This window comes from Phaethon aethereus, assembly GCF_964289735.1.
Source record: "Phaethon aethereus genome assembly, chromosome: 2".
NCBI lineage: Eukaryota > Metazoa > Chordata > Aves > Phaethontiformes > Phaethontidae > Phaethon > Phaethon aethereus.
Window position 1 is genome coordinate 143,824,541 of NC_138582.1, and position 27,940 is coordinate 143,852,480.

The 27,940-nt window shown below is 40.7% G+C and overlaps 1 protein-coding gene across 4 annotated transcripts in view; it reads right to left on the reverse strand.

Moving 5' to 3' along the window:
• The window catches only part of DYNC1I1 (dynein cytoplasmic 1 intermediate chain 1), a gene marked incomplete at both ends in the record, with an annotated part of 176,827 nt that overhangs the window by 47,414 nt on the left and 101,473 nt on the right, over positions 1-27,940 (reverse strand). For all 4 annotated transcript variants that reach the window (XM_081996291.1, XM_081996289.1, XM_081996290.1 and 1 more), the window contains 3 exons: positions 190-303; positions 4,496-4,642; positions 27,124-27,249. In XM_081996291.1, the coding sequence (XP_081852417.1) occupies positions 190-303; positions 4,496-4,642; positions 27,124-27,249 (387 nt within the window). The remainder of the gene's footprint in view (positions 1-189; positions 304-4,495; positions 4,643-27,123; positions 27,250-27,940) is intronic.

Below are 27,940 nucleotides of genomic sequence, written 5' to 3' on the forward strand. Positions count from 1 at the left end.
TGGTAAAGGAAATGGGTTTTGGCTCTTAGCAGAGACTGCTGGAAGCAAGCTGTACTCTTTCAAGTGCATCCATTGGTTTTAGTTTGTATAGGACGTGAGGTTTTGGCTTTTAGGAGCTCTGTTCCATTAAGCAGGCATCCTGCTCTACCGAAGGTGCTTTTTTGCCTGTATAGGTGAAAACAAACCCACCTGTGGAGTTGAGAGCATGTCCAGGCTCCAGGAGCACATTTTTCCATCTGTAGAGACGGTAATGAGATTGTGCGCATTCTGTGTTCCAACTACATTCACACAATACACAGGGTGCTGAAAACACATTAACACTGGAAATCAGAGAGCCGTTCTCACATCTTGAAGAACAAATTTCTAACGTCTCATATGTTATTTTAAAGAATGATTAAGTAGTCACATAATGCCTGGAAAATACAGGACTCCACTTTTGCCAGATAGGAATTGTTGGGTTTTTAAATTTTATTTAAAACTTAAGAGGTACGTTATGGAGGTGGAAATGTTTTCAAAGTTTCATTTTCCTCATAATAAAACAACCCAGCTGAGTAATGCTGTGAAAATACTGAATTATGTGGATGAGATTTCACCCACGGGGACATGTGTCATTCTACTGATGGCTTTTGACACTGAAAATAACTGGCAGAAAGAGGCAAATTGTCCAAATGGAAGCAAAATGAAAACTTTATTAAAGAAAACAGCTGCATAAACCTTGAACTTTTCCAGAACTTGGCTTGCATGCTAAATATTTGCAAATGTACTCATTTTTACAGTTGAAAAACACGAACTAGGCCATCAGCGTACTCCGGCATTGGCCAATATACCTTTCTAAATCCGTCGTTATGAATGTGGAGTGACTAAATTTAGGGTGTTACACCTGGTTCACCATAGCATAGTCATTCTATGGAGGCTGAATTCCACTTAGTATGCAATAATGAAACTTGGCCTATTCCTTTTCCAAGGAACCTGGCAACATTTTGAGCCTAAAGCGTCATCTGATATCTGATGGTGACATATGAGGGATGGTTCAATTCAGCAATCTCCAGATTGAAAAATCAGACTGAACAATAAGATTTAATTTCCTTTGACCAGTGCAAGTGCTACTTCTGAATTAAGGGTAAGACATATACACAAGTCAAGCAAAGAAAAACTGTATTTCTCTGCCTCTTCTGCTGATGAATAAAGAGCTGTGTCTCCAGGAAGAAAAAATACTTTTCACTACTATCCTTATTTAGAGAAAATTAGGACCAACTTACAAGAGATCCCGATAGAACTTCTAAGCCATCTCCATGTAGGGTTAGAATCCTAGCATGTGCTCCCGCTGAAAGGAGTGGCAGAGCTATCACTTATTTTAAGACTACTTTAAGATCCAGCTGCAGGTCACCTACCCAGTCAGTAGGGAAAGGCAGAAATCTTCAGAGCACTGGCCAGCTGTCAGGTTTGATACCTGAGTGGGCTCAGTAAATGCCCCCTCCCGAAGTGTGAAAAGGGCAGCCTGTGAATGCACAGCGTGTGTGTGCGCACACCGAAGACGGTGTTTCAGCAAGTGTTGCTGAAATGGTACCTTGTGCTCAGAGGCCAACTGTACACACCAGTAAGCTGCAAGGTCCATTCTGATGCTGATTTTTCACTCTCACAAGGTTGTCAGGCACCTGGTTTCCCCCAGGTCATCAAATGGACCCCAATCTGTCCCTCACAAGTGTCTCACGCTCATATGATGGACCTTCTTGCTGCTTAGTGGTGAGCTACTGACCCCAGTGCTAGCCATGATTAGCACAGTGATGTGTGAAATAAGGATAGACCTATTTTTTCATGGGTGTTTGACCTCCAGTAGTCCAAACAGACAGGGACAGAGTGGGTGGGAGGAAGCTAAAGAAAGCAGTGGAGTATCTAGAATATTTAGCAGGGTGGGAGAGAGCGAGCCATGACTTTCCAGCAGCACCTCAGTGTGCCAGGTCTGGCTTTAATCAGGGCTATCAGCCATCAATTTCATGCACAATAAAACTCACGGCAGAAATGAAAAGACCTAAGGAAAATGGATGAAAAAGACAACCAACTGTATGTAACAGAAAGTCTAAACAGGCTCCTTCCTTTCAAAGGGTCGCTGCCAGCTTGCTTTTATTTATTTTGGAAATGAAATCATCATGCAAAAAGGGTTTTGTCTTAATTAAAATTTCCTGTTGTCCCAAGTGCAGATGTGTGGTGGGTGTGAAAGGAAATTAGTGAGTAAGCTGTGGGTAGAATTCTCTTTCCTGGTGAATCCAGGCGGCAATCAGTGATACTAAACTTCAGGAAGGTTTAAGTCAGTGATAACAACAGACTCTGTTTCAAATAAACAAAGTGAGAGAAAGAAAAGAGAAAAATCCTTTTTTCACATATGGCATAAGTTCAAATTAAAAAATGACTGTTCAACTCATGTATCTAGCAGTACATAAAGTAATATTGCTACAGTAAAGTTGTCTTAATTTAATCTTTTTTTTTTCTTGGCAGCTAGGATCCAAGCAGGCCTTTTGCAACTAGTTTACAGTTTATATAAGTGATTCCTATATATGAACATAAAGTAAGCATTCTTTTATTGTAAAATCTGATCACTCCTTAAAAACTCCTTCCTCATGTTAGACTGTGTAAACACTTATTTATACCAATCCATGACAGCACATAAAGTGCCCATCCACAACTGAAAGTCATTTATTTATATTTGTCAGAAGTGAAACATCACATGTTGTTCTATTGCAATAATAAAGGTAGTTTAGTATATAATTCCAGGAGGTACAATTTTGTCTTAAACGTTTTTTGAGTGTAAACAAATTACTTCCCATTAATCTTTTATTTTCCACTAGATTTTGAGTCCCAGTTGTTCAATTTTCAGTGATAGCCAGCTTCTTGCCACTAGTTTTCCGGTCTGCTACATCGCTAAATTGCACTTCCAGGAGAGACTGTTTCTTTTCATGCAGATTGAACAACATTACTGGTGACAAAATGAGCAAAAACATTAGGGAAATGAAAAGTGATGTTGAAGTTGCAAGCCATGGCATAGATCATTAGATTATTACATCAACATTCATGATAGTGGAAATCTAGGGAACAATATTTGTACTGCCTGGCCCAGTAAGCATGTCTGTGCACACCTGTCATGTTTTGATATACGAGACTTGCCATCGTAATACTGGCCCCACACTGAATCGTTCGCATTAATTCACGTGGCATAGCTTCTAGAGTTGTCTTTTAACTCCAGGGATTATGTTGTCACAATCAACTAAAAGCTGAACCTTGATCTGCAAATTCCAAAGATAAGAATCACAGAATTGTAAAAGCTGGAGGTGCAAAAGACCTATCACTTTGTCTGATCCCTCACTCTGCTAGAACAAGATTATTATCTTATCTCTCAGAGAGCTTTGTGTCGCTCAGTTTCTTACGTTTCAGGAAATCTGCATTTTTCTGCATTCTTATATCATACTATTACATTTTTCTTCTCCTTTCAGCCTATATTTTGTTTTCTGCTTCCCACTCGGGAATGGTCCCAAGCCCGCTCCCAAGATGAGATATATTTACCATCCACAGAGTATACCTTCCAGCTCTTATGAAGAGGCTGCCTGAGCCCAAACTCTGGAATAGGAGAGCCCAAGAACAACATCTTAGTGCCGGATGGACTGGAGGTCAGCGCCATAGCAGAGTGAGGACACTTCAGCAGGCAGTCCAGGCTTGTCTCTTCCTCCGACACAAAATGAGTTCTTTGCAATGTAAGAGAGTCTTCTACCACAGACATCATCTTTGTATCACAGAGAAACTCTCTTCCTTCTCAGGCATTTTGTGCTACTGCTTTGCCTGCATATGTCCCAGACATCACCAGAGCCTTGTGCCACCATCACATCTGCAGGTATCTGTGTGTGTCGGCAAGATGCTCTTCCACATCATTCTATTGAAACAAACTCCCTCTTACTGTGCAAGCTCTGCCCTACGGCCCTGTCTGGAGTAGGAGACCATGACAGGCATTTATGTATTGCTCGATATACTCTTTTCAAGGGCACCAGCGCCTTATTACAGGACTCCACTGAGACCACCATAGGTGCCTAATCTGGTTCAAAAGAGAAGCTCGTGTACAACAAGACAACAATAAATTATTCAAATTGCCTGCCATGCTGGACTGACAGACACACAGTCCCTATAGTGACCTGGCTCTCTTTGCAGGCAATGGAGAGCAAGAGTCACAGTGCCACTGTGCTGGCACAAAGGTGCCTCACTCCAGTGTTGTGATTGATCCTGCCCTCTTCCTTGGAAAGGAGGATAATCTCCTGATCTGACCGTACGCAGTGTGATGGTTAAGCACTTACAGGAGGTGGTTGTAAATCTCTCTTACCTATTTCTTTCCCTTCAAGGGCCACACTTATGTTTTCAACCATGTGACAACCAGCATTGTAGACACAACTAGACAGCTCCACTTCTCTGCTGACCATTTCGTCTAAGGAAAGGAGGAGATGATTTTTATCCTTACCGTGTGAGCAGCAGCAGATAAGGGAGTTCTCTGAACTGGAGTGCGCCTGTGACTGCGATTATCCCACAAGACAATTTGGCCAGAGTATGTTCCACCAACAACCAGGTTTGGGTGAAAGCGGGCAAAACAGACAGACATCACGGAGGACTGGAGTAAAACAGGTAGGGAAGAAGAGTGGGGTTTCAGGGTCAGTCATCAATTTTCTCCTTAAGGAAGCATCTTGTAATTAGATTTTTATATTTTAGAAATCACTGTATGAGCTCTATTCATATCCCTTGCACACCAGTAATTCTGCTAAAGCCAATAGGACACATGCAAAGAGCTGATTTTGCCCCTGAAATGTGTAGTTCCATTGGTCCTAGGGAAAACATGCACCACAGGATGAGTCTTAGCATGATGCTAAAAACCTGAGATAACCTCTCCATGACAGTGATGGGAGAGTGCTTAATTTCCTTTCCAAAAGTGGAAGTAACCAGATGCCAACAGCGGTTGGTATCCTGGCCTATGATTTTCTATCAGGGAGAGCTCTTCCCCTATTGCTCCTCTAGTTTCTAACTCAAAAAATTTGAGATGAGTTTGTGAGAGACCCTCCAAAGTTCACCTGAAGGTGAGCTGCCTTGAGAGCATCAGCTGACAAGCCGTGTCTCATTGTTGGATCAATGACTGATTTCTCTGCTACAGAGAGGTCCTCTTCTGGTAGCAGAGGGAATCATACTTTCCCTTACACTGTTTGAGCAGAAATGAGTTTTTCCTCATTTTAATGACAGCAGAGTTACCTTTGTAGATTTTCTTTAGCTGTGGATGCTGAGAAGCCAGACTGGTGTAATGGTTACCCTTGGCTATGTGGTAGAGTGCCTCACAAGCCAGTATGGAGATGGGTATCTATCCCAGCTACTGCCTTCCAGTCTCTTTAAAATAACATACAACATCTGAAGTCCTCAAGGGAACAGTCCCCAGAGCCTTCGTGTGCCAACAAGCTACAGCCAAGAGCAACATGCTGTAACTCCTTCAGGTCCTCCATCCTCTTTCTAAGGAATTATTTCCCATTTTTATATAATTGGTCCTGGATGTTATGTCTTGGTTTTATGCAAATGGGAAAGCAAAAGATACAGCATTCATATAATTTCCTGAGAATTCACATACTAATAAAGACAGTTTGCAAACAGAAGCAAATGTCATTTTTTCATGGGCAGCTTTAGTGATGCTTACAAGCCACAGAGCAAGACTTAAACTGCTGCGGCAATTACAGTCAGAAAGTTATATTCACTGTTAGTGGTCGCATTCTTAAAAATTCATTTTCTGGTTGTTCCCAATGAGTTTTGGTAACAAATCTTTGATATAGTTTAATGACTGGATATTTTGAAGTGGTGATGTTCCTATGTGTGAACTCATTTTACTCAATGACAAGGGGTTAACTAAATTACCGTATTTCAGCTGCAAAAAAAACATTGCAGACATTTACGCAAACTTTGTTGACTTGGGAACATAGGAGCTGCCAAGCTGAACTAGACCCAGTGTCTACCTAGCTGACGATTCTCTGGCAGGAGTGGATGGAGTTGTAAAAGCTTTGACGTGGGCAGATGTGTTGTCTTCTTTCCTTACTGCTCATCATCCTGTTTTCTAGTGGCTAGAGACTGGTTTGAACTCTTACACCAGAGATTTAAAACTCCTTCTGATAGGGCTAGAATTAATTATGTAGACATGGCATACAGTAGTATATTCAGTACTGTTTTTTTCACCTAATAAGATTGCCAAGACAATGAAATAAGCTGCCACTACCTTTTTTTCTTCTCTCTAGAGTCTCATGGCTATTCACTTGACATCTTTGATCCCTTCCCTTCTTGACTAAAGCTTTTGCATACGTTTCTTTGATGTTATATAGTCTAGTATCTAATGACTAGATGATTAATATACATAATTGCCTATTGTAGTCCATATCTATCTAAGCGCTTGAGCATAGTAATTACACTATGGTCAGTTGTAGCAACAAGCACCATTTCCAAAGGACCTATTAGCTTTACAGATAAGAAAACCCATATCTGAGTAACAGGACTTCAGTACTGCTAAGAGGGTCTTAAAACTCAGATACAATGCAGCTGCCATCCGGTTTCCACAGATCCCCCATACATTATAATTAAAACGACCCTACAGCACATGTTCTACATTTTATCTCTTTGTTTAATGGCTTCATGAGTTGTTTTAATCAACCCCTCTCATTCCTTATAACTAAGCTGACAGATATTCTTACATGAAGTGAAATAGCCAGATGATTTTAAAATAGTACAGCTCCACCACTGTGTACACCCCACAGCAGCTACAAGGCTCCACATGTATTTTAAGAAACCCCAATTCAAACAGTCATTCCACAACAAAGTTCTTAGTTTGTCCGAAACAAACTTGGGAGACTCTGAAGCAGGGCAAAGAAGCCAAGTGGACAGTGTATTTTTAAATGTTGTGTTTTCATGGTTAGCATGGTTTTGAATTCAGAATCCCAGAATACAGTTGAATGGTCAGGATATAAACTGCTAAAGTGTGTTTTTCATAAAGTTCAAAAATAGCCTACAGACATGACATGGACTTAAGCCCTCTGTGCTGCTTCTAGTTTTACATATCGCTCCAAAGTAACTTTCATTCTTCATCTGATGAAATGTTCACATCCTTTTAATTATGTCAATATTATTTTTCTACCAAGGAAAAGCTTCTGTCAAATATTAGAATTTAACAATTTAAGGACTCCAGTCCATAGCACTTAATACAGTGATTATTTTCTTAAAGTTAATGGCGGTTCTCAGATGAGTAAGGGCTGTAAGATCCAGCCCATTCATTTAACAACTTTAAAAGCATTCATTTCTTAGCCTTAATGGATCTCCAGTCTGTCTGAACAGCATTGTGCTCAAGAAGAGCAGCAGAAACCATTCCCTGTAAGCCTCTCCTGCCTCCAGGCTGCTTCTTGTTTGCCGATTCAAGCAGTCTTGCTCCTCTAAAACAGAGTTTTGCCACTGACTTCAAAGGGGGAGGAACGAGCGTATGGTCAGGTTTTAAAATAACAGTGGATTTGTCTCTGCACTTCTACCACACCTTTCTAGGGAAGTCTCACGACATTTTCTAATGATGATGGTAAAGATTCCCGTTTTTTCAGTTAGGCATATTTTATATGTGGTAGGTGCTTGATTACCCATTGCAGAGGACAGCAGCAGACAGTTTCATAGTATATGGCAGCAGTAGTGCATAAAGAAATGTAAGAGGGATCATGTCAGAAGGCAATTCCACAGGTAGTTTAGTGTCCACAGCATAAAAGCGGCATTTAGAATAGGAGGTTCCCAGCATTATTTTTACATGGGTGCCACACAGCGTGTGTGTCTGCAAGATGTCGGGACCCGCAAGGGACAGGCAAACCCCAGTGTTTGGCCACCTTCATTTCTCTGAATTACTCTGCGCGGTCAATCATTTCATTATACACTTCAGCTTAATGCTCTGATGTTCTCTCCCTCTGTGCAAATACAGTCTGTGTCTCCTTAGTTTTCTCAGCAACTCTGCTAAAGTATTTCTGGTACTTCTGGCTTTGTCATCTTCACCCAGATTTTCTACTTCTGTATCTTGGTGGTGGCTTTCTGGTGGGCTCCACCAGGCTGGTGCTGCTGCTGCGTCCCCTGTGCAGTCTCTGCCTGTCCGTGGAGGTAAGCAGCTCTCAGGAAGGGCCAGTTGAGCAAGCCCGAATTAACTCCACGTGGGAGCACTGCTCAGGCAAAAAGGAGAGCCAGGCCCGGGCTGGCAATCCTCAGATTTTTGCCTGGCAAATGGGTGATCCTGCTCCCCAAATGCTAAAGCTCCTGCTCCTAGATGTTACAAGAACAACGCTGAAACCATAATTAAGAAACAAAGCATGAATTGTCTGTGCTTTTTTCATAGCAAAGAGAGGTCTGGCCTCAGAAACATAAGGCCAAGTGCTGGGCCCTGCACTTGGGTCAGAACAATGCCATGCAACGCTACAGGCTTGGGGAGGAGTGGCTGGAGAGCTGCCCGGCGGAAAGGGACCTGGGGGTGCTGGTTGACAGCCGGCTAAACATGAGCCAGCAGTGTGCCCAGGTGGCCATGAAGGCCAACAGCTGGTGAGGGGGCTGGAGAACAAGTCTTCTGAGGAGCGGCTGAGGGAACTGGGGTTGTTCAGTCTGGAGAAGAGGAGGCTGAGGGGAGACCTTATCATTCTCTACAACTACCTGAAAGGGAGTTGTGATGAGGTGGGTGTTGGTCTCTTCTCCCAAGTAACCAGCGATAGGACAAGAGGAAATGGCCTCAAGTTGCGCCAGGGAAGGCTTAGATTGGATATTAGGAAAAAATTCTTTACTGAGAGGGTGGTCAAGCATTGGAACAGGCTGCCCAGGGAGGTGGTGGAGTCGACCATCACTGGAAGTGTTCAAAAAACGTGTAGAAGTGGCACTTCAGGATGTGGTTTAGTGGGCATGGTGGTGTTGGGTTGACAGACTTGATGATCATAAAGGTCTTTTCCAGCCTTAGTGATTCTATGATTCTATGAGTGTTGCCCAGGCCTTGGGAAGGCCTGCAGTCAAAGGGACGAAGATAGCACACCCTGGCCCCCTGTTTTGGCAGCTGTCAGGTCGTCTCAACCTGTATGGAGAGAAGCGCTACAGGGGCGAGGAGGTGGTGACTTTGCTCAGCTACCTCTGCCTCCTCTGTCCCTCTGTCCCTCCCTTCCTCCTCGCTGATGCACTCGATTCAAACAGGCCCCGAGCCCTCTTCAAGTGGCTGGCAGAGCTGGTTTTTATTTTAGAAGCTTAATCCAGCCCAGATTTGGATTAATGATGGTGTATCCCTTCAACCACAGATACACATGCTTGGGACAGACAGTCATTTAGATTCTCCTTACTGAGAAGCCTGACCTCAGTACCCACATCTGATGTGTGTAAGGCCCCAGAGACTCAGCTGTCTGTGCTCATGTCCATAGATTTGGATGGCACTCTGCCCAGCCACCAGTTGAACAAGTTCACAAAGACCTGGGTGCTAAACAATAATGACTTTCAATAGGCAATGACTACTGCGTTCAGCGAGACCTCTTCTGCAGGAAACCACCCCCGTAGGCAGCGCTGCCATACTGATGCCATATGCCTACACTTGACACCAGATGGATCTCAAAACAATACTTCGTCAGTGGGAAGAAGCGATCTGAGGAGTTCACAGGCATTTCTGGACTCCAAAATACCAGGTTATATTGCAGCAGGCACTCAGGAAACTCCTGGGTAGATTTTCTAGCTGAGCAAACACATGTGAAAAAGCACTACAGTCTGTGGCATGCTACTATAGGTCAGTCTAACACAGACAACAGCAGGCAATAAAATTAATTGCAGCTGAGATGAAGAGGCAGATCCTTTTCAATGCTTGAGGGAATTGGCTTAGAGGGATTGAGAGCAGAGGAACAAAGCTGTGGTATTGTCACCTAGCTAGAACCACAAAAAGGTGCCAAACTCGTCGTCCTTTATCCATAGGAACTGAAGAATAGGGACTGGACCTCTGATCACCTACGCATGCCCTCCTGAGGAATAAATAAATAAAGACAAAGGCCAAAAGTACACGTACAATTTATTCATAACCTTTTGCTCTCACACCTGCTCATCAAGAACAGCATTTAAAGAGCCTAAGCACTCCCAACCCCTCTGAGACCTGCCCTACTTTCTTCTGGCCAGGCAATCAGGAGACTATCTCCTCATGCTTGCATTGCCACACACACCAGAACAGATGTGGCCCCAGAACAGATACAGATGATATACCTCAACTGCAAAGGTAGATTAAAATCATCATCTAGAAACAAACCAGCAACCGATTCATTAAAGAAAGTCCTTTTTTCCTGCCAGTCCAAGGACTGAGAATCAGCATGGAAAGTAGTGGTATCAGATCTGAACACTGGTTTGTCTGGTTTAGTGTCCTATTATGTCCTTTTTGCACCACAAAAGAAGGTGTGAGATACCTTGAAAGAGTCAATTCTAGGGTGACTTTGCCCTGCCTACTGAGATAGCTGGATTTGTACACTGAAATACAGACTGTGTTCCTTCCAAGAGTCTTGCTTATTTTTAGTATCAGCTGTTATGAATCTGGGTATTTCTGTGTTTCACATAAATGTCTTAGTATAATTAATAGTAATAAGCAAAAGGCAGAGAGGATATCAACAGAATTACAACCGTTTTTCCCAATTAAATTTCAAAAGGTACCTAAAACATGATTTATGTGTACGGAAACCTTTTCCAAAGAGGTTAACTTTTAATTCTAAAAGCTTCAGATGCTGAGACTTCTGTATTGCTCCCCCCAACACTTTTCCTATTCAACTACGAAACAACATCTGAAATATTTTGTGCTAGAGATTATTTGTGGTACCATACAAAATTCATCTTCTACTAAAAATAAAATAAAAGCAGTTGACATCTTTCACATATTTAAAAAAAATAAATAAAACCAAACACACACTTCTTCAAACCAAATGTCAGAATCCTGTTTAATTAAAAAAAGGAAGTTTATACTTGGTTATGGTGTGTGTCGACATCTACCCCTTTGATTTACAAGAGTATGGACTGGAAAGAACAGATTGCTTTATTCAAGAGAAAGAAAGGAGGGAGGGGGGCCCAGTGTGACAGGAAAGAGTGTAGGCTGTATTAACTTCAGTGCTTGTTAAAACATGAAGGATTAATGGTAGAAAGGGAGGGAAGAATTGTGAATGTCTCCAGTTTAGGATCTTCAAAAATGTTTGGGGATTCTAAGAATGTCTCACCCGACCACATGAAAGCTGCACAGAGAGACTCAGCCACACGACTGCTCTAAATCCAAAGCTGGTATTGCTCCACTTATACCATCAAACCAATGGAGCTGAAATGTAGCCACAAATTAAATTTATTTTTATTGAAAAAGTACTAAGTCCTTAAAAAGAAGGAAAAGAGTATGTCAGGAAATGCAGCTCTTTCTTAGCTGAGTTTACAGGGTAGGTAACTCTGACAATCTAACCTCAGAACTGACATCTGAGTGTTACAGCAGAATCAGAGCACTCTGCCCAAGTCTGCAGAGAGGCAATATCCAGCCTCATGCCTTCATTTCAAGCAGGGCAGAAAGCTGAATATTTCTGCTTTCATCTCTATAACTGCAGGTTCAGCCTGTGTAACTACAAGAATAAAATAATCAGAAGAAAGTCCACACACTGCCTTGCCAAAGGGGAATCTGCACTTCAGCCCTTTTGGAAAGTGTATTTACTAATATTATTCATTTGGTGGTGGTGTGATGACTCAGAAAAGCAGCAAAACTGTTTGCTGTATTGCAAAAGCATGATACTTCTGAAATGCCATACAGGGAGATCCTGCCTGCCTTTATCCATGACTGCAATAACAAATCAATTTGGTAGCCCTGAATTCCTAACCCTGAACTACTACACATATGTGCAAGCCGAAGAATAAGATCTTTGCTGAATATCCTACTTCGTTAGACTGAGGATGAGAGAATTAAAGCCTGGAGAAATAAAGAGTAATTTTATAACAAGAGCACATCAAAATCAAGTTTTCTTTCCACTCAACTGCTTACATGCTAAATACCCAAATTCGTCTATTTTTTCTGATTGGGAGCTGGCTGCTTATCAAACTGCAGGGTCAAATCCTTAATGTCCATGTGCCTGTGTGTCAGAGAAGCAAGCACTTCCTTGGTTTGTCTGTTTTATTTAGGTCATGATACTCTAACAGTTATACAAGAGCACTCTTAATTGTTTTGATGAAATTATTCACAAGCCTGAAGTGACAGGTCTGTGCCACCCTTGCAGACCTGGAGCCTTAGGGCATGTATCTGCAGATGGAGTGCAGAGACCTTCTGCTGTCCCCGCTCATACCACAGGCTGGCCAGAAGTTGGAGCAGATGGTAGGTGTCAGATGAGCGTGGCGCTTTGGCACGCCGCTTGCGTGCAGCGGGGCTCTCTAGTTTCAGCACAGTATTAGCCAAAGTCTTCTGGACCGGAGTTTCTATACAGGCAGCCAGCTCAGGGCATGGGTCATGGTGTCACTGCCTGCCACCACCCCTAACTACAGCTGCAAGTTCTTTGGGACAGAGACTGCTTTGTTACGATGGGTTTGTAACAAATTTCTTCCAAAGGCATCTCAGTCTGGTCGAGGCCTCTAGGATTGACCAAATAATAACATTACATGAAAAATGTACTTGGCACACAGGTCAGAAATGCCGTTAGGTAAGAAGCGGTTCTTACACTGAAGAGTGTTCACTTGCTTTCTGAAAATGTGGGGCTGGTGACAGAATGTTCCTATCAACTACCAGAAATCCTTTAGAAATAAGTCATCACCTATATGGGACATGACAAAACAGAAGCTGTCTGGAGTGTTTCTAATGGCGCTTTTGATTCTGTTAACTAGTGGTTGCTGTTTTCATACAGAGGGAAATTCCAAGAGATATTTAGAAATTAAAATCTTTGGTGAATTGCAGACTGAATAATTTTCTAGTGGTGAAACCTCCTTAACGTTCTGCACACATTTACATTTAATCCGTTTGACTTCTGTTTTAAAAAGCATCTCAAACACAAAAGGTGTCCATCCATACACTGGCTGGTGGTGCAAAAAAGGTATTTAGGTGCTGTAAAGTGCATTGGGGAATCCTGTTGCCTGCCTTCCTCTTAATCTTTAAGCACCTAACCACACTTATAAATCTAGCTCAACATCATTGGAACATAAATTAATGTCTTAACAGTTTTGGTCTGCCAGCAGCCAAAATTCAGATTCAGCAACAATCAATTCCCAACTGTATTTCATTGCTAATTCAGGGCAAGACGTGAGTCTTCTATTTTTAGCTTGCACACTGTTTGCTCTGGAGAATGTATACAGTTTTCCCTTCAACAATAAGTAATGTCAGGTTGCAATTGTCACCGATCTTTTTTTTGGTCAGAAAAGGGCTTATTGGACTGGACTTCTAATATTAAAGGGCTGTTTAACACAGATAGTTACCCCAAATAAAGAACCGCAACCAAACCATGACCTCCATCTTGCTGTAGTGTGACCACCCTCCTGTGGAAGTGGTAGTGCAACCTGCATGTTAGCTTAGTTGTGTTTGGGTTTCATCTACGCTCAGCAAATCAGTAAGATAAGTTACAATGAACTGTCTGCAGTAATTCACGAAGGGACAATAACTGAAGAGAAAGAAGCATTTACATTCAACTTTTCAGCTCCTTTGAAATGATTAATTCTCCATTCCCTACAGACTCTAAAGAAATACGCTTAAGGACATTCTTTGCAGAATTTCAGGAACAGTTTAACTACGACACCAACAATTGCTGTGGCCAATACCTCTAACATACTAAGTGTTGAAAACTATACCCTATGAGTAGTCTGCTGTGTATATAATGAATCTACTGTAAGTACATGCTGATAATATAACAAAGAATGAAATCTGATGCTTCCCTAACCCTTCTTCATTCTCTTTAGCACTCATTTTGGCAAGCAGGGCAGAGATTGCAGTGTTCAGTGCCAGAAGGTCCTGAAAGAGGTAGAGTTTTCAAAAGCCATCTCCATCTTCATGGCCTTAAAGCACTGTTTACATCTCCATGTATTATTATCCATGTGTGTGGATGGCAGAATAGAGATAAAAAGATTAGAGTCCATAGTGAAAAAAAGAAGAAGTGTTCAGTTTAGCCTGTTTTGGTCAATCTTTTCATCATCGTATCTCTGCATTCCTACAGGTTTAGGTGGGGAAGGAATATTTTAAGTACTGCAAAGTGAAAGATAGGGCTTTGAGAAGATTATACGCAAAACATCACAGAAACGGAAGCCCTCTCTAAGAGCTGCAGTCGGGCAACTCCAGGCAAAACCATCTATGAAGATGAAGCCGTTTCTTGTATCTAGCAAATGCCTGGGGAACCTGGCTGGGAGGGACAAGTCCAGGAGTTCTGGTCACTTTTTCTGAATTAATTCTGCATATTCTCTGATATTATCTAGTATAAAATACAGATATAGTCTTGGAAGATGAGCCTTTTGCTCAGAAAGTGCCCCAGTCATGGGGCTAAGGACTTAAGCTTCTTGTTGCTGTTCATCTCTTCTCCCGGCAAAGTCTGCTTTCTGCTGGAACGACGACTTGGTCTCAGGAGTGAAGCTCGGGAGTTCCTATCCAGGGTGGTCCCCAACTAACACTGTGCAATAGCAGAAGATATCCCCTGGAGAGTGAGGTATGGGCTAGGCTCGCCTGGCATCCTGGTGTCCTGGGTTCTTCTCCTCACAGGGAAAGAAAACCAGATGATCACTTGATGGCAATCTCTGAAAATATCGGAGTTCAGCTTTACAGAGCACATAGTGATAGTAAATTCCAGGCTTGGAGAACTAGAACAGAAACACGAGTTGTTCTTCAGGTGCGGTGGTAACTCGGTGGTTTCTATGGAAGTAGTTCCCCAAACCATGCATTTAATTAATCAAACTACATGAAGCCAGAGGTTTCTCAGCTGAGGAAAGAACTTATCTATATACTTAAGTCCATCTTTTCTCAAAAGGATGTTTTTCCATGAACTTAACTGTAGGTGATTCTTCTACATCTCCCATGACTTGAGTGACTCAAGACCCTGCTCACAGCCAAGCAAATTGGTAAGTGCTTTTTTAAACAAGATTTCTTAATGTAGGACTTCTTAGAGCCAGTGACCTCCTTTCAGAAAGGAAGGAAGGAGGCCCTCATGTTCAGCTGATCCTGGGAAGACTCTAGAATTGGAGACAATTTTGTCCCAGCTAGCTTCAGCATAACCTCAGAACTACAGACAAGGCAAAAGGAGCATGAAGTGTTAGAGACAGACTCACTGAATCTCCAAGGTTGGAAGACACCTCTGGAGATTGTCTTAGTTTAACCCATTGCTTAGAACCAAGTCAGCTGGATCAGATTGTTCAGGATTGTGTTCAATTGGGTTTTGAGTATCTCCATGGATGGAGACCCCATGAGCTCTCTGGGCAACCTGCGCCAGTGCTCAGTCACTCTCACCATGAAAGAGTTTTTCCTTATGTTTAAATGCAATTTCCTGTATTTCTAATTTTGCCCATTGCCTCTTGTCCTGTCACAGGGTGCACTGAGAAGAGCCTGGCTCCATCCTCTTTCCTCCTCCATCAGATATTTGTACACACTGAGAAGATCCCCCTGAGTCTTCTCTAGACTGAGCAGTCCCAGCCCTCTCAGCCTCTCCTCATATGAGAGATGATCCAGCCCCTAAATCATCTTAGAGGCCCTTTGCTGGACTTGCTCCAGTATGTCCAAGTCTCTCTTGCACTGGGGAGCCCAGAACTGAACGGATCTCTACTTACTGGACCCCTCTTTATTTATCAAGGACCCTACAAATCTTCGACTGAATGGACCTTTGCCTGATCCTGGAGATAGGTCACCTGATTTTCCAGGTTAAGGCTATGAGGTGACTTCTGCAGGAAGTCCTACGGGAGCAAAGGGACAGTGGTATATCTTATTTTACTTGTTTCTAAGCAATTGGCATTTTGTACTCTGTAGTCTGTGTCACTTGGTCAAACTTCTATCAATTCACTATCAAAATAATTACAGTAATATTTTCTTATCTTTTTGATTTAATCGTAGCTTCTAGTGAAGACTGACAGGATATTATATTTGCCCAAATCCATCACTTTCACTAATGTGTCATTTATAAGTAGTGTCACTACATCATTGGAAATAATAGAAAATTAATTAAACATTGCACATAGATATGAGGATTGAGAGACTGAGAGGCACAGACAAACAGCTATCTAGTGGAAATGCAGAAGATACCACAGGCAAGTCTGTATTTAAGAATGAGGGCGGAAACATGAGTTGCCTTTGCATTGTTCATGTCTCCTACAGTAAATAACTGCACAAATTCTGATGAGAGTAGCCCGGCTCTGCACCCATAGAGCATTAGGGAGCAGCTAAGGACACACAGGAATAGGTGACTACTTCCCATTATAAACCAAATTTTTAATTCTCCTTTCTCCAAACAAACCTTAGTTTCCTGAAATTTCACATCCCGCTTTCCTCACCTGCAAGGTTCTGCTGCGCGGTTTCTGCTATTTTTTTTCCATGAGTAGTCTTGGAGGAGGAAGGAAGGAGACAAGCGTTTTTCCAGTTTCAGGGTCAAAGCCTTAGTTACCATAAATCACCATAGTTATGCCAGCTTACTTTACTGACTCCTAGAGTAAGAGAGGACCCCACCTTGCTCAAAAACAATTCGCCTGGGTCATCTAGTCTCACCAGTGATGGGACATTTTATAGTGTATCACTATCCTGCCAGGAAGAATGGATTTACTCCAGACAGCTCATGGCAAACAGCAGTTTTGCACAACTCCTGTACGTTATTAACTCAGTCCAAGTTGAGCTTAGTCTATTTATTTACAGATGTAAACATGAGATCACAAAGGTTAAGCATGTTCTTCTCCTCATGAAATGACTGGTGATTCAGTATATGTTAATGAACAATATGGAACTGAAAGTGGAATTGATATTTATCTTAGCTACAAAAATACTAAACGCTGTTAGAAGAGCAATCAAAATGAATTAATCATAGATCCTAATGTACCCTGGCACATTTTGTTGTAGAGATAATGAAAACACTCTGATCTCTCCAATATGACAAGTTTTTAAAAGTATATTGTTTCTTGGACGTAGGACATTTGCTTGTCATCTTACACTAAAATAAATGTACTTTAAGTTTTCTTCTCTGATACTTTTCACGATAAAGACAATCCTGTTTTAATAAAATTTCACAAGAAAGATCTGCTTTGTGAAAGTTAAATCTATGGTATCTGTCATCATTCATATTCTGTTATTATGGTTATATAATGGATCGTGAATTTTTCACAAAACACTACGAATGACTTCATATGGGCACTTATTACTAACAAAGGCCTACTTCTTATAATCATCATTATAGTGACAGCAAATATGATATCATTATGCAGAGTAGCGCTTATCCAGTAAGAATTACTGGGCAGTCTCTAAAGCAGGCTTTTTGTCACTTTCCAGAAAACTTTCTGCCCCACAGGGGAAACGTCTTCTAAGGATAATATCAGTATCTCAGCCCGTCAGCACGTGCTTCTGCTTTCCCTTTGTGGGAAGTAGGGAGCGTTAATCATCATTAAATCAATATTGCCCATATACAAAAGTTCTTTTCAGGGAAGTACTTGTCAGTCATCCAGCTGTGGGGGGCAGAGTGCAGAAAACTGTTGATGTTAGACCTAAGGCAGAGGACAGTTGTATCCTAGGCTGTAATGATGGATTCCTTGGTTTCTGGGGCCTTTTACAGCACTTTAGAAGAGTAACTGGTTTATATTTTGTGCCAGGTAACACAGAAAGGGGCTTCACTCCTCACATAGAGCTCCCACAGAGACAAAAATCATGAGGTGAAAATAATTTTCTCGAATTTGGACCAAATGTACTCTCGATTGCAAGTAGCCTGCACTGAGAACAGTTACATAACCCAAACAGAAAAGTCATGCCTATGGCTGTTTATCCATCATTTGCAGTGCAGCTAGGGAATTGCATGGTATTTTATATCCTTTATGGAAAAAAAATCTGTGGAAGTATCCCAATGACTTATTGATTTCACATCTGATCCTGCATTTCTTGTTCACCCAAAACCCTTTTAGCACTGGGAGTTTCAGATATACAGGAAAAACTTTAAAATGTAATGTTTGCATCAACAAAGGAAAGTAACGCTCTTTTTTTCCTTCCTTCCTCCCTTTTTCTTAAAATATTTTACACTAGGTCATGTTGAAACGTAACCAAATCAACAACTACTAACCTATAAAACACCCTCAGGAACAATTGCAGGATTTGGTGATTTTTTTCTCTGTGATTTTGGGATAGTGTGACAAATTTGCATTTTTTAACAACAGAGTTTTTCAAAATTCTAAGTCAAACGAATAATGTCATGTGTTTGTAAGTATCAATAATCTAAGCCATCTGCAAAGGAATGGTTTTGCAAAGGCATCTCTTTCAGGACACTGTGGATTTTGTCACTGCTTGAGGTTTTGGCAAACCATCAATATCACTATAATTTTCTCTTATGAAATATAGTTTTTGACTGAGATCTTTTTTTTTCCTTAGCTAGCTAAAGTTTAAAAATACTACATGTCTAACTCTGCAAATTCAAAGGTTAGGTTTTCTCCAAATTGCATTATTTGCATATTGCATCTTAGATGCCAGTAATTCAGAAAGGTACAATGCAGGCTATCAATGAAAAAAAGAAACTTAAAAAAAAAAGAATGCCTGCCATATCGAGTGGCCAACATATTCTTTATATTTAGTCTTAAAAGAAGAATATGCGAACTTTAAGAAGAGAAACAGCATCTTTAAGTACAGATTCATTACAAATCACTATTTTAGTACCTACAAAAGGCACAATGCTATTGCTAGCAGTGACAGCATATCATTTAAGCGTATGATAATCTACCCCCTCCAAAAAAGGCTTAGAAGCAGGAACCGCCTAAAATTTTCTATCCAAGACAAGAAAATTTGTCACTTCCTAATTCTTTGATTCATAATTGGAATCTCAGTGTCAAATGAGGAAGATGATCTATGTTAAGCATTTTTCTAAGCAAAGGACCATTCTGTTGCTAACAGACAGTGTATGTATAAACACAGTCCTCAAGTAATTCAGAATATTAATCACTAACAGGGAAACCCACCTTTTGTATTAGCAGTCATTTCACAGGCTGGTGGGATATGGCATACAATTTTGCTGTTATAATGTGCACATTGGCTTTGATGGGTGTGTTGCTCTTCAGGATTCTGCACAAAAGAGCAATAGATCTGTGTCATCATGGAAAAAGCAGCTTTGCTAAGGGTTAGGAAAGATACAGGTAAGCCCAAGAGAAGGCGTCAAACTCTGTGGATCCAACTGACATCCCTTCAGTCTAAATAATGATGCTTTGTTTCTCTCCAACCTTGCCTGGAAGAAGGTTTCTTTCTCCCACTCTTGTTAGGAAAAATATTACGATTTGATTTTATGTGGGAATAAAGTATTTTTTAAGAGATTTTAGGACTGAAAGGCTATGTGGAAAACATAGCATACTTTTTCTTGAGCTGCAGATGCTTGCAGTTGCCACACTAATAGCTGTGGCATTTCAGCAATAAAGCAGGACTTGAGGCTCACCTGGGGCATTTCATTCTGGTGATTTCAGAACCGTGTAAGACACTGTAGCACCCAAGACAGAATATACATTTCCACATTTTTAGTGCCTTTTCTGTCCTCCCTCACTGACGCCTGAGTTTGGTAGTACCTGGGAGACAGGAGACTCTGCCTCTTGTATATTTGGTCCTCTTTGCCCCCCTCTACAAATCTGCTGCAGGCACCTGTTCTCACCTTAAGACACCAAAACCCATTTTCCAAACACTACATTCAGCCTTCAGATGTGTGGGTGTAACTTCTACTGACTCACACACAATCTCTCCACAAGTATTGGAGCACTAATCTTAGGCCAAATGATAGTTATTTTTAATCACCAAAGGCAGAAGTGGTGCAAACTCCAGCAAGAGGAGTAAAAAAGACAGCCATTATCAGCTGAGAACAGGAGGAAGAATCTGAAAGAGCCTAAACAAAGCCTGTTTAATGAAATCCTCACAGCACAAACTGTGCTCTGTGTTTCTATGTTCCAACGTGGGCAAACGCAACAGGACAGAGGAAAAAAAATTTAAAATAAGAACAGAATGACGGTGTCCTTCTATCACAAGCCACAGATGAAACTGTTCTTGCCCAGTAGCACAGTTGGAAATTCCCCCAAATTTTAATTCAAAATGCCATAACTATACCTCTGCATGAATTATTGCAGTGTGCAAATGACTGTGTAGTCACAAATGTAATAGCAACAAAGGGTCCTGGAGAACAGGCACAGAAGAGCTCTACGCAGGTCCACAAAGATCATTCTGCCAATGATGCATAGCAGGAAACAAAACAGAAAAGAAAACAGAACAACCTCTATATCTATGAAGAAGTCCCACCCGATTCATTTAACAACATTTTTGTATGTGTTTACAGAAATTCTGCAACAAATTTGGGTCTCTGGGTACTGGAGCATTCCTAGTATGGGAGCTGCCCCAGCAACTTCAAAGACAGACGTTCAGAGGTCCATTTACCAGAGAATTGCTACCAAACCTGTCAGAATCTGATTTATGTCCAGGATCATAGGATCACAGGACAATTCAGGTTGGAAAAGACCTCATGAAATCTCTAGTCCAACTTTCTGTTCAAAGCAGAGCCAGCTATGAGATTAGACGAGGTTGCTCAGGGTTTCATCCAGCCTGTCTTGAAAAGATAATGATGGAAACTGCACGATCTGTCTGGACAACCTGCCTCAATGCTTGGCTGTCCCTATGGGGAAAAGCCTTTTCCTTCCATGTAGTCTGAACTTCTCCTTCCGCTGTCTCTCATTCTCTCACTGTGCACCAAGCTTCAGTGGTTACCCATCAAAACTACTTATCTTCTGTTGAACAGTTCTATTTTAGCAACTAGACACTTTTTGATGAAAAAGTCTTTTCCAAAGCTGGGGGTTTCTTTTTAGAAAATTTGCAGTGATCTCAGAGCCACATGTCCTCTCTGAGATTTGCAGCACTTTAAAGACTGACCACAGGTGCCTCTTCTCCCCAGAAACTGAGGAACCAGCCGAGTCAGTTCTGGGAGTGGGTATACTGCTGGTTCTTCAGACTAATCTTACTTAGGAATTTCTGGGAAGCTTGGAGGGAGTTCAGGGGCTGTCATTTCTTTTATGGCTCTGAAGAGATGAATCCTTACTTGAAACTTAGATAGCAGCAACAAAGTGAGGAAGCCTTTGTGGAAAAGCACCAATATAATTATGAGGAAAAATGTTCTTTTTTTTTTTTTTTTTTAAGTGTTCCAAGCATACTTTCTTGACAATTAAACTTGTTGTGCTACTTCTTTTCTTTTAAAGTTCTGGGACTGAGCTCTGGTCTGGCTTCCACAGAAAAGGAAACTCAAGGACAAGAGGAAAAGGAGTATATTAGTCATTCATGCAGTTACCTCAGCCTGCTCTGCACACAAGTCTCATGGATTTGGGCGCTCAGCACCTTTAGAAGGCAGGCTGCTGGAGCAAAAAGCACATCTGAAGGAATTTATGTTGATTTTGAAAGAGCAGGCAACAACAAAGGAACCAAATCAGGAAAAAAAAGGGAACTCCGGCCAGTATCAGCCACTAAATATAGTCCTTCACTTACCTCAGTGCATCTAATTCTAAGATACGCATTTCTGACTCCATCCATTCAGTTGAAAAGGGAAAGACCACACCAGGATAAGCAATGAAGAGTGGTCAAACACATAACTTAATGACAGTGTATAGAAGCCACTACAAAAAAGCTAGGGGAGAATGAAACATTTTGTGGTGCGGCTGAGTGGCTGATTTCTGTACCCAATCCACCAATATTTTCCAAGCATGGACAGCTTTTCTTGAAATTAAAATAGAAAACACAAGTCCCATATCCCACAAAAAACTGACAGTTTAGTAAAGGGATGGAACCAACCAAGTAAATCTGACTGCATGGCATTTTAGGAAAAAGACAGAAATAGCTGCAACTATTAAAAGTGATATACTGCTGAAATCTTTTTCTGATTATGCTAAAAGTCGATCTGACTTCTTGAAAGAACTCTTAAATGGTTACTGCTTCCTCAAATAGCAGCTACTTCACATATACTCTCCTTCCTTAAAAATACACTGAATGGAGTTACTTCTAAGTGTCAGATTCATACTTCTCACTGCCCTTTTGAGACACTTGGAAAACACATAGCTGGGAAAGGGGAAATTAATAGATCAGGAAATAAACTATAATAAATCAAAATGCAGTCAATGTAGTAATTTTTTTATTGCTGCTATCATTAGACTGGGTGTAGGAAAGCAGAATTTGTTGAACTTTCCAAACACAATGCAGAGTCCTCCAAATCAGAAAGTAACATTCAATTTGGTTTATTTGCATGAAACTAATACCTTGAGCTGTCTTCCCCCCACCCCTCCTTTCTTAAAGTGATGGATGTTTGAAGCTGATGTCCAGATACCTCAACCAACTTTAATAACCCCTGTTTGGTTCCAGAAGAAAGGAAATGGTTTGCAATATCCTAAAGTTCACTAGACCCACTGATTATTTCTTTCTCTTGTATCTTCTGTCTCTGTAGATCAGCTCTAACTCAAAAGCTATGAGATCTGGTGTATGTGCAGAGCAGTGCTGTACCCATGCTAACAGGCTCTGCTGAAAGGAAGGGCATAATAACTTAGACTTCAACTAGCCACTTTAGGGCAAAGACAGTCTGAGTTCTCATTTGCCTCACTCAACCAGATATGTTGGTCCAAAGTTTCAGATCTTCAGGTCACTTTGGCTTAGAAAGCTTAGATCAGTCCACCAGGAAACAGAAACAACCTTATGGGCAAAGATGAACAGTAGTACTTAAACAATGGGCGTTGCATTACAAATAATCCTCATAATTAATGGGTAATGTAGATTTTTATTTGTTTGTTCAGTGAAAAAACAGGTCACAGACATGCGCTTTCTAAGAAAAAGAGTAAGACTGAGAAATATCATTGATGCTACTCTATGGATCAATAGTACAAGAATGTTCACGTACAAGGCCAGCCCCATGCATTGCATAAATCAATATAGGATTGAGCTCATGTTGAGTCATATCATCAATAACTATGCCATACTATTTTCATTTTTGTCACCCCCACCTAAACACAGAACAGTAGCTGAGAGAAGCAGTGTGAACTACTGCTTAAATTCTCCCACCAAAATGAGGGAGAGTCAATGCGATTTCCATGTCTTTGCTGGAATTAATTCCCTCTTTGGATACTGCCAAACCAACCCAACCATGGATGACTCATCCTCAGGGCCTCATAAAGTACTTCTGAAAGGCTTGGGTTTTGCCTTTGGAATGCACTGGATTACACCAAAAGTTTGTGATGCTCCAGCGTGGGGGAAGAGGATATCCCTGACTCTTCCCTACAAGGACATTCCAAGTCTGCACTCTGCAGTGTTAACTGCATGCTCAATTTATTCCTCTCTACCTAAGGAAAGCATTGAGCGTTCATTCCTTGGGCAAATGATATCACCCTTCCACTTTGATTTTGCTTCTGAGACAACATTCGTTTACTTGCATAGGAAAACAAATGAACAAATTGCCCAATCTCTCACTCTTCCATGTTTTTGCATTTCTAACCTTGTGGTGAAGAAATGTATGATGAGTTATAACGGAAAAAATCTGTGGGAGTCCCAGCTAAAATACTGTCAGCACATCACTGAGTAAAGTAGAAATATAAAATCCCAAAGAAGGACAAAAATAAAACAAGTAGAAGAAAATAAATATTCCACAGGAGGAGAGAGTAGAAGCCAGTAGGACTGTTTTGTTTAGAAAGGATCTGATAGATCACATGGCGGTTCACATGGATTAATGAGTAAACAAGTCCACTTGGCTGATAGTCATTTTTCCCTTAATGCATATTAACTAAAATTGAACCCAGTATTTGTAGCACAACATATTGTAGAACTATGAAATTTACTACCACCTACCATGTATTAATGAGCCAACAATCTAATGTGACTTTAAATTGGACGAGAATTTCATAACAGTAAAATCATTAGTGACAACAGCTAAGATAAACATTTACAGAATACATCAACCCTCACATCTAAGGACTGAAATCAAACGTTTTGCTGATTGGAGTTACGAGAAAACATCATTGTTTGTAGATTTTTGCATCATTGTATGCCATGGCTGATAGACAACTTCAGTTGAAGCCCCTGGGTTATGGCAGCTTTCAGCAAAGGCACAAGGAAATCTGTTGTTCTGATTATGCCAATTTCAATAATCCTAGATAAGATTACAAAAAGTGATAGAAAGAGGTAAAGAAATAACTTGGTAATCCTCTTACTTAAATCTGTATAATATACCAGGAAAGACAGGAAAACATTACGGTTCCTAGCTTCAAGAATTTACCAAATGTGCACAATAGGTATCTAAAGTTCTACCTGCTGAAGTTCAGCCAACTCTTTAGCTGTCCAGAGGTGTTTCACATATCTATTATATTGATGTTACCAGAACTCCTGAGGTAGGATTTCTTAGAAGGTCCTCAGAAATGGCTTCATAAACCTATTTATTGATTTGGTTTCTCAGAATTTGCTTTCATGAATTCCTTGACACTCACATCTGAAATGAGTTTCTGCTTGCTTATATCTCACTTTGTGAGCCCAAAAATTGAAAGGCAAAAGGTGTATTAGTCAGCACCATATAGTATTTATTTAGACCAAGTTTTTACAGAAAGTCTTTGGAAAGGAAAATAGAAGTCTATTGGGAAAATATACTCAAAGTACTGTGTCATATCTGGGCAACCTAGCTGTAACAATAAGGTTAATCTCTAGCTGCTGGGCTGGAATGCTATAAGGTCATGTATTGCGGAAGAAAAATTGGGCCTGTCTCACAGAAGACTTGGAGAAATGACCGAATCAGGACTGAATAAGGGAATGTTTCTCTTGCAAAATGGTAATATAAATGATACGGGGCTGACTAATAATACAGTTGGTTTCCACTAACTAACAGAAAAACATGATGATCTACAGAACTGAATTCCAGACTCTGAGCTAAGATAATTTTTCTTTCTTATTTTCCATCTGAGTCAGTTAGAATATAACCTGTATTCAAGAGACCAAGTCTCATGCTTTTTGCTTCCCCATTTAATCTCATGTGGGTATCCCCATCTGATCTGAGATGCAAGATATTCCACATGTCAGAAGCCCCATAATGGTGGTTCAAACATGGTTCCAACTCATAACGCACTTATAATGCAAATTATGTGTGGACAGTTTGACAAAAAAAAAAAGATATTTCCCATGGAGAGAAGAACTGATTTCATTTATCTGAAAGATGATGAATTCAGGATGCTTGTGAAAGCACAGTGCCATATGTGTCCTTCAGTTCACAGGTTTTAAGGTTCCAGTTCTAAAAAAGGGACATCCAACTTAATGGGAGAATTAGATAGAAGCTCAGCCAGGACAAATCTCTGGCCACCACTTTGTCCTATGTGCGTTTTTCTAATGAAGAGTACAGCCTGCCTCAATGTTTTCAATTTAGTGAGTCATACCTCCCCTGTTTAAGTGTACCTACTTTTAAAACTAGATAGAATTTTTAATTAACGGAGCACAGTTATGACTGTAGTCAATCTCCCCTTTGTGTACTCAGAAGAGCTACCCTGAATCTGTTTATTATCTTGCAAAATCAATCCAGTTTAAGGATTATTCTTCCTGAAAATGCAATGGGCAATCTCTTCCCTTGAATATTTTGTTTAAAACACTAAGCTGCGTGTACATCCTAGAAGACTTTGAGCATGGGATCTGAGCTAAGATCTTAAGCAGTCTGAAAGAACACATCAGTCTGACGAATATGATATCCAGAAAAATACAAGTTCTCATTTCAAAGGTAATACACACACAGACACACATGCATATATATGTATCTAAATCTGTATGGCATATTTGCTGTGCAGGCCTAGGCTCCTTGTGAAGTTGTTTTTCAGTATAGCAAATTAGAAAAACATGCCCAGAATTAAAGGTTACTTAATCGGGTTGAAGCAGTAACTTCAATTCCAGCAACTCCCTCCCACTATGTTACATCTGATAATGTACCCAAGTCCAAACATAAACTTAGTTCAAAAAGATGTTTGGTCCTTAAATGTAAAATGACACTTAGCTTACACAATTAGCCAGGTAATACATATCCTTCCAAGAGAAGCAATTTTTACCGCAGAATAATCTGCATTTTACTAATCTCTGATTGTTAAGTTTTATTTGCTGAAACTTTTCCATATGGCTTTTTGAATACCACTGTCCTGTATTTAATTACCACAGAAGGATATTAACGAAGAGGTTGGAAATTTGGCCCAAGCCCTACTCCATAGTTTGGACGGTTTGATGGAGATAGAGCCAATGAGCAGAACATTTCTGTCAATACAAGGCTGTGTCTTTTCACACACGAAAGCAAAAGAGGTGTAAACAGACCTAAGAAATAAAACATCTGACTATTTTTGCATTGTCCATAAACTTCTAAAATAGTATGGTCATAAAGTAGCATTGAGTGAAGTGAAACACTGGTTTGCTAACCTAAAGGACAGTCAAACAGGAGTTGGTGGAGTAGTCCTTGTAATCGAAACTGTTTTTATCAAGCTGTAAGAAAGATGCATGCCCAGAAACGTAAAGTGTACTTCCCAGTTCTAAAGGCAAAACATGATACTGAGCAGAACCAAGGCAAGGGAGTGCAGAGGATGCGAGGAAGCTAACGTGGGTGGGAAAGCATATGTTGCTGCCTGGATGAGGAAGTGGTACACCACAGTTACTTCATAAGTGCAGGGGCTTTAAAAACTAAATCTCCTAGGGACTGTTTCAAATAGACAAAGAATGACATGCAGCCCTGACAGGCTTTCAGTATTGTTTGAGAAGGCTGGTTGCCTTCTAAAAACACTGGACTGCTGCTTGTACTTTTTCCAAAAATGTCTATTTTTAACCTCAACCTCTTCGTATAAACAGTGGGCAGATGCACCATGTAGTAAACTCTGTTTTGTCTAGCATGAAATGAATGGCTTCTTCAGTCTTACCTGACAATGGAAAACATATTCCGGTGTGGTTTTCTTGAACTTCATGTTCCATACCAAGGCTACCCCATCAGGCTCATGTGGAGCATCTTCATTATTGTTATAAGATGCAACCATCAACTCAGGGTACTAGAAATAAAAAAGAAAAAGCAAATGAAATAACCTGGATGATGAAGGACCTATGCAAAATCAAATTAGGCAGAAATAATCTCACACTACATGTGCAATATCTGATTTTAATTATATTACACACTAAATCCAATCATTCAGCTTCCTCTTGGTACTCATCCCTGACATCTTTAAAACCCCTGCTCCTTGCTCTCTATCAGGTATTTTCAGATATCACAAAGGCAATGTTATTTTCTGCAGGTAATTCTCAGAAAAGACAACTAGCAGGGTATTCATAAAGGGAATGCAAAGCAAGGAAGAGGTAAAGTCTGAATGCTTGAGCAATTGTAATGTGATTTCTTAACCATTTCTTCAGGGACAAAATGTTGTCTTAATTGGTTTTAATAATAAAAACACTGTGACCATAGTGTTGACTTGCTCTTATTCTGAAATTCACAGTTTTTTCAGTATCCCTGTAAACTATTCTTTCTCATTTCATTATGCACTCTTCCCATTCACTTATGCATAGAATCAACTCGAAAGCTCTTCTTGATGACTCAAATAGCAAACAAAACATTTTCTTTGCAGAAGCTCAGTTTTGCAAGATGCTGAGGTCATCTTGTAAAGCACAGGGTGACCTCGAATTCCACTGACTCAGGAACATTGATGCAACGAGTCCTCTAAAATCAGATCCATATTTTCTTGTACCCCC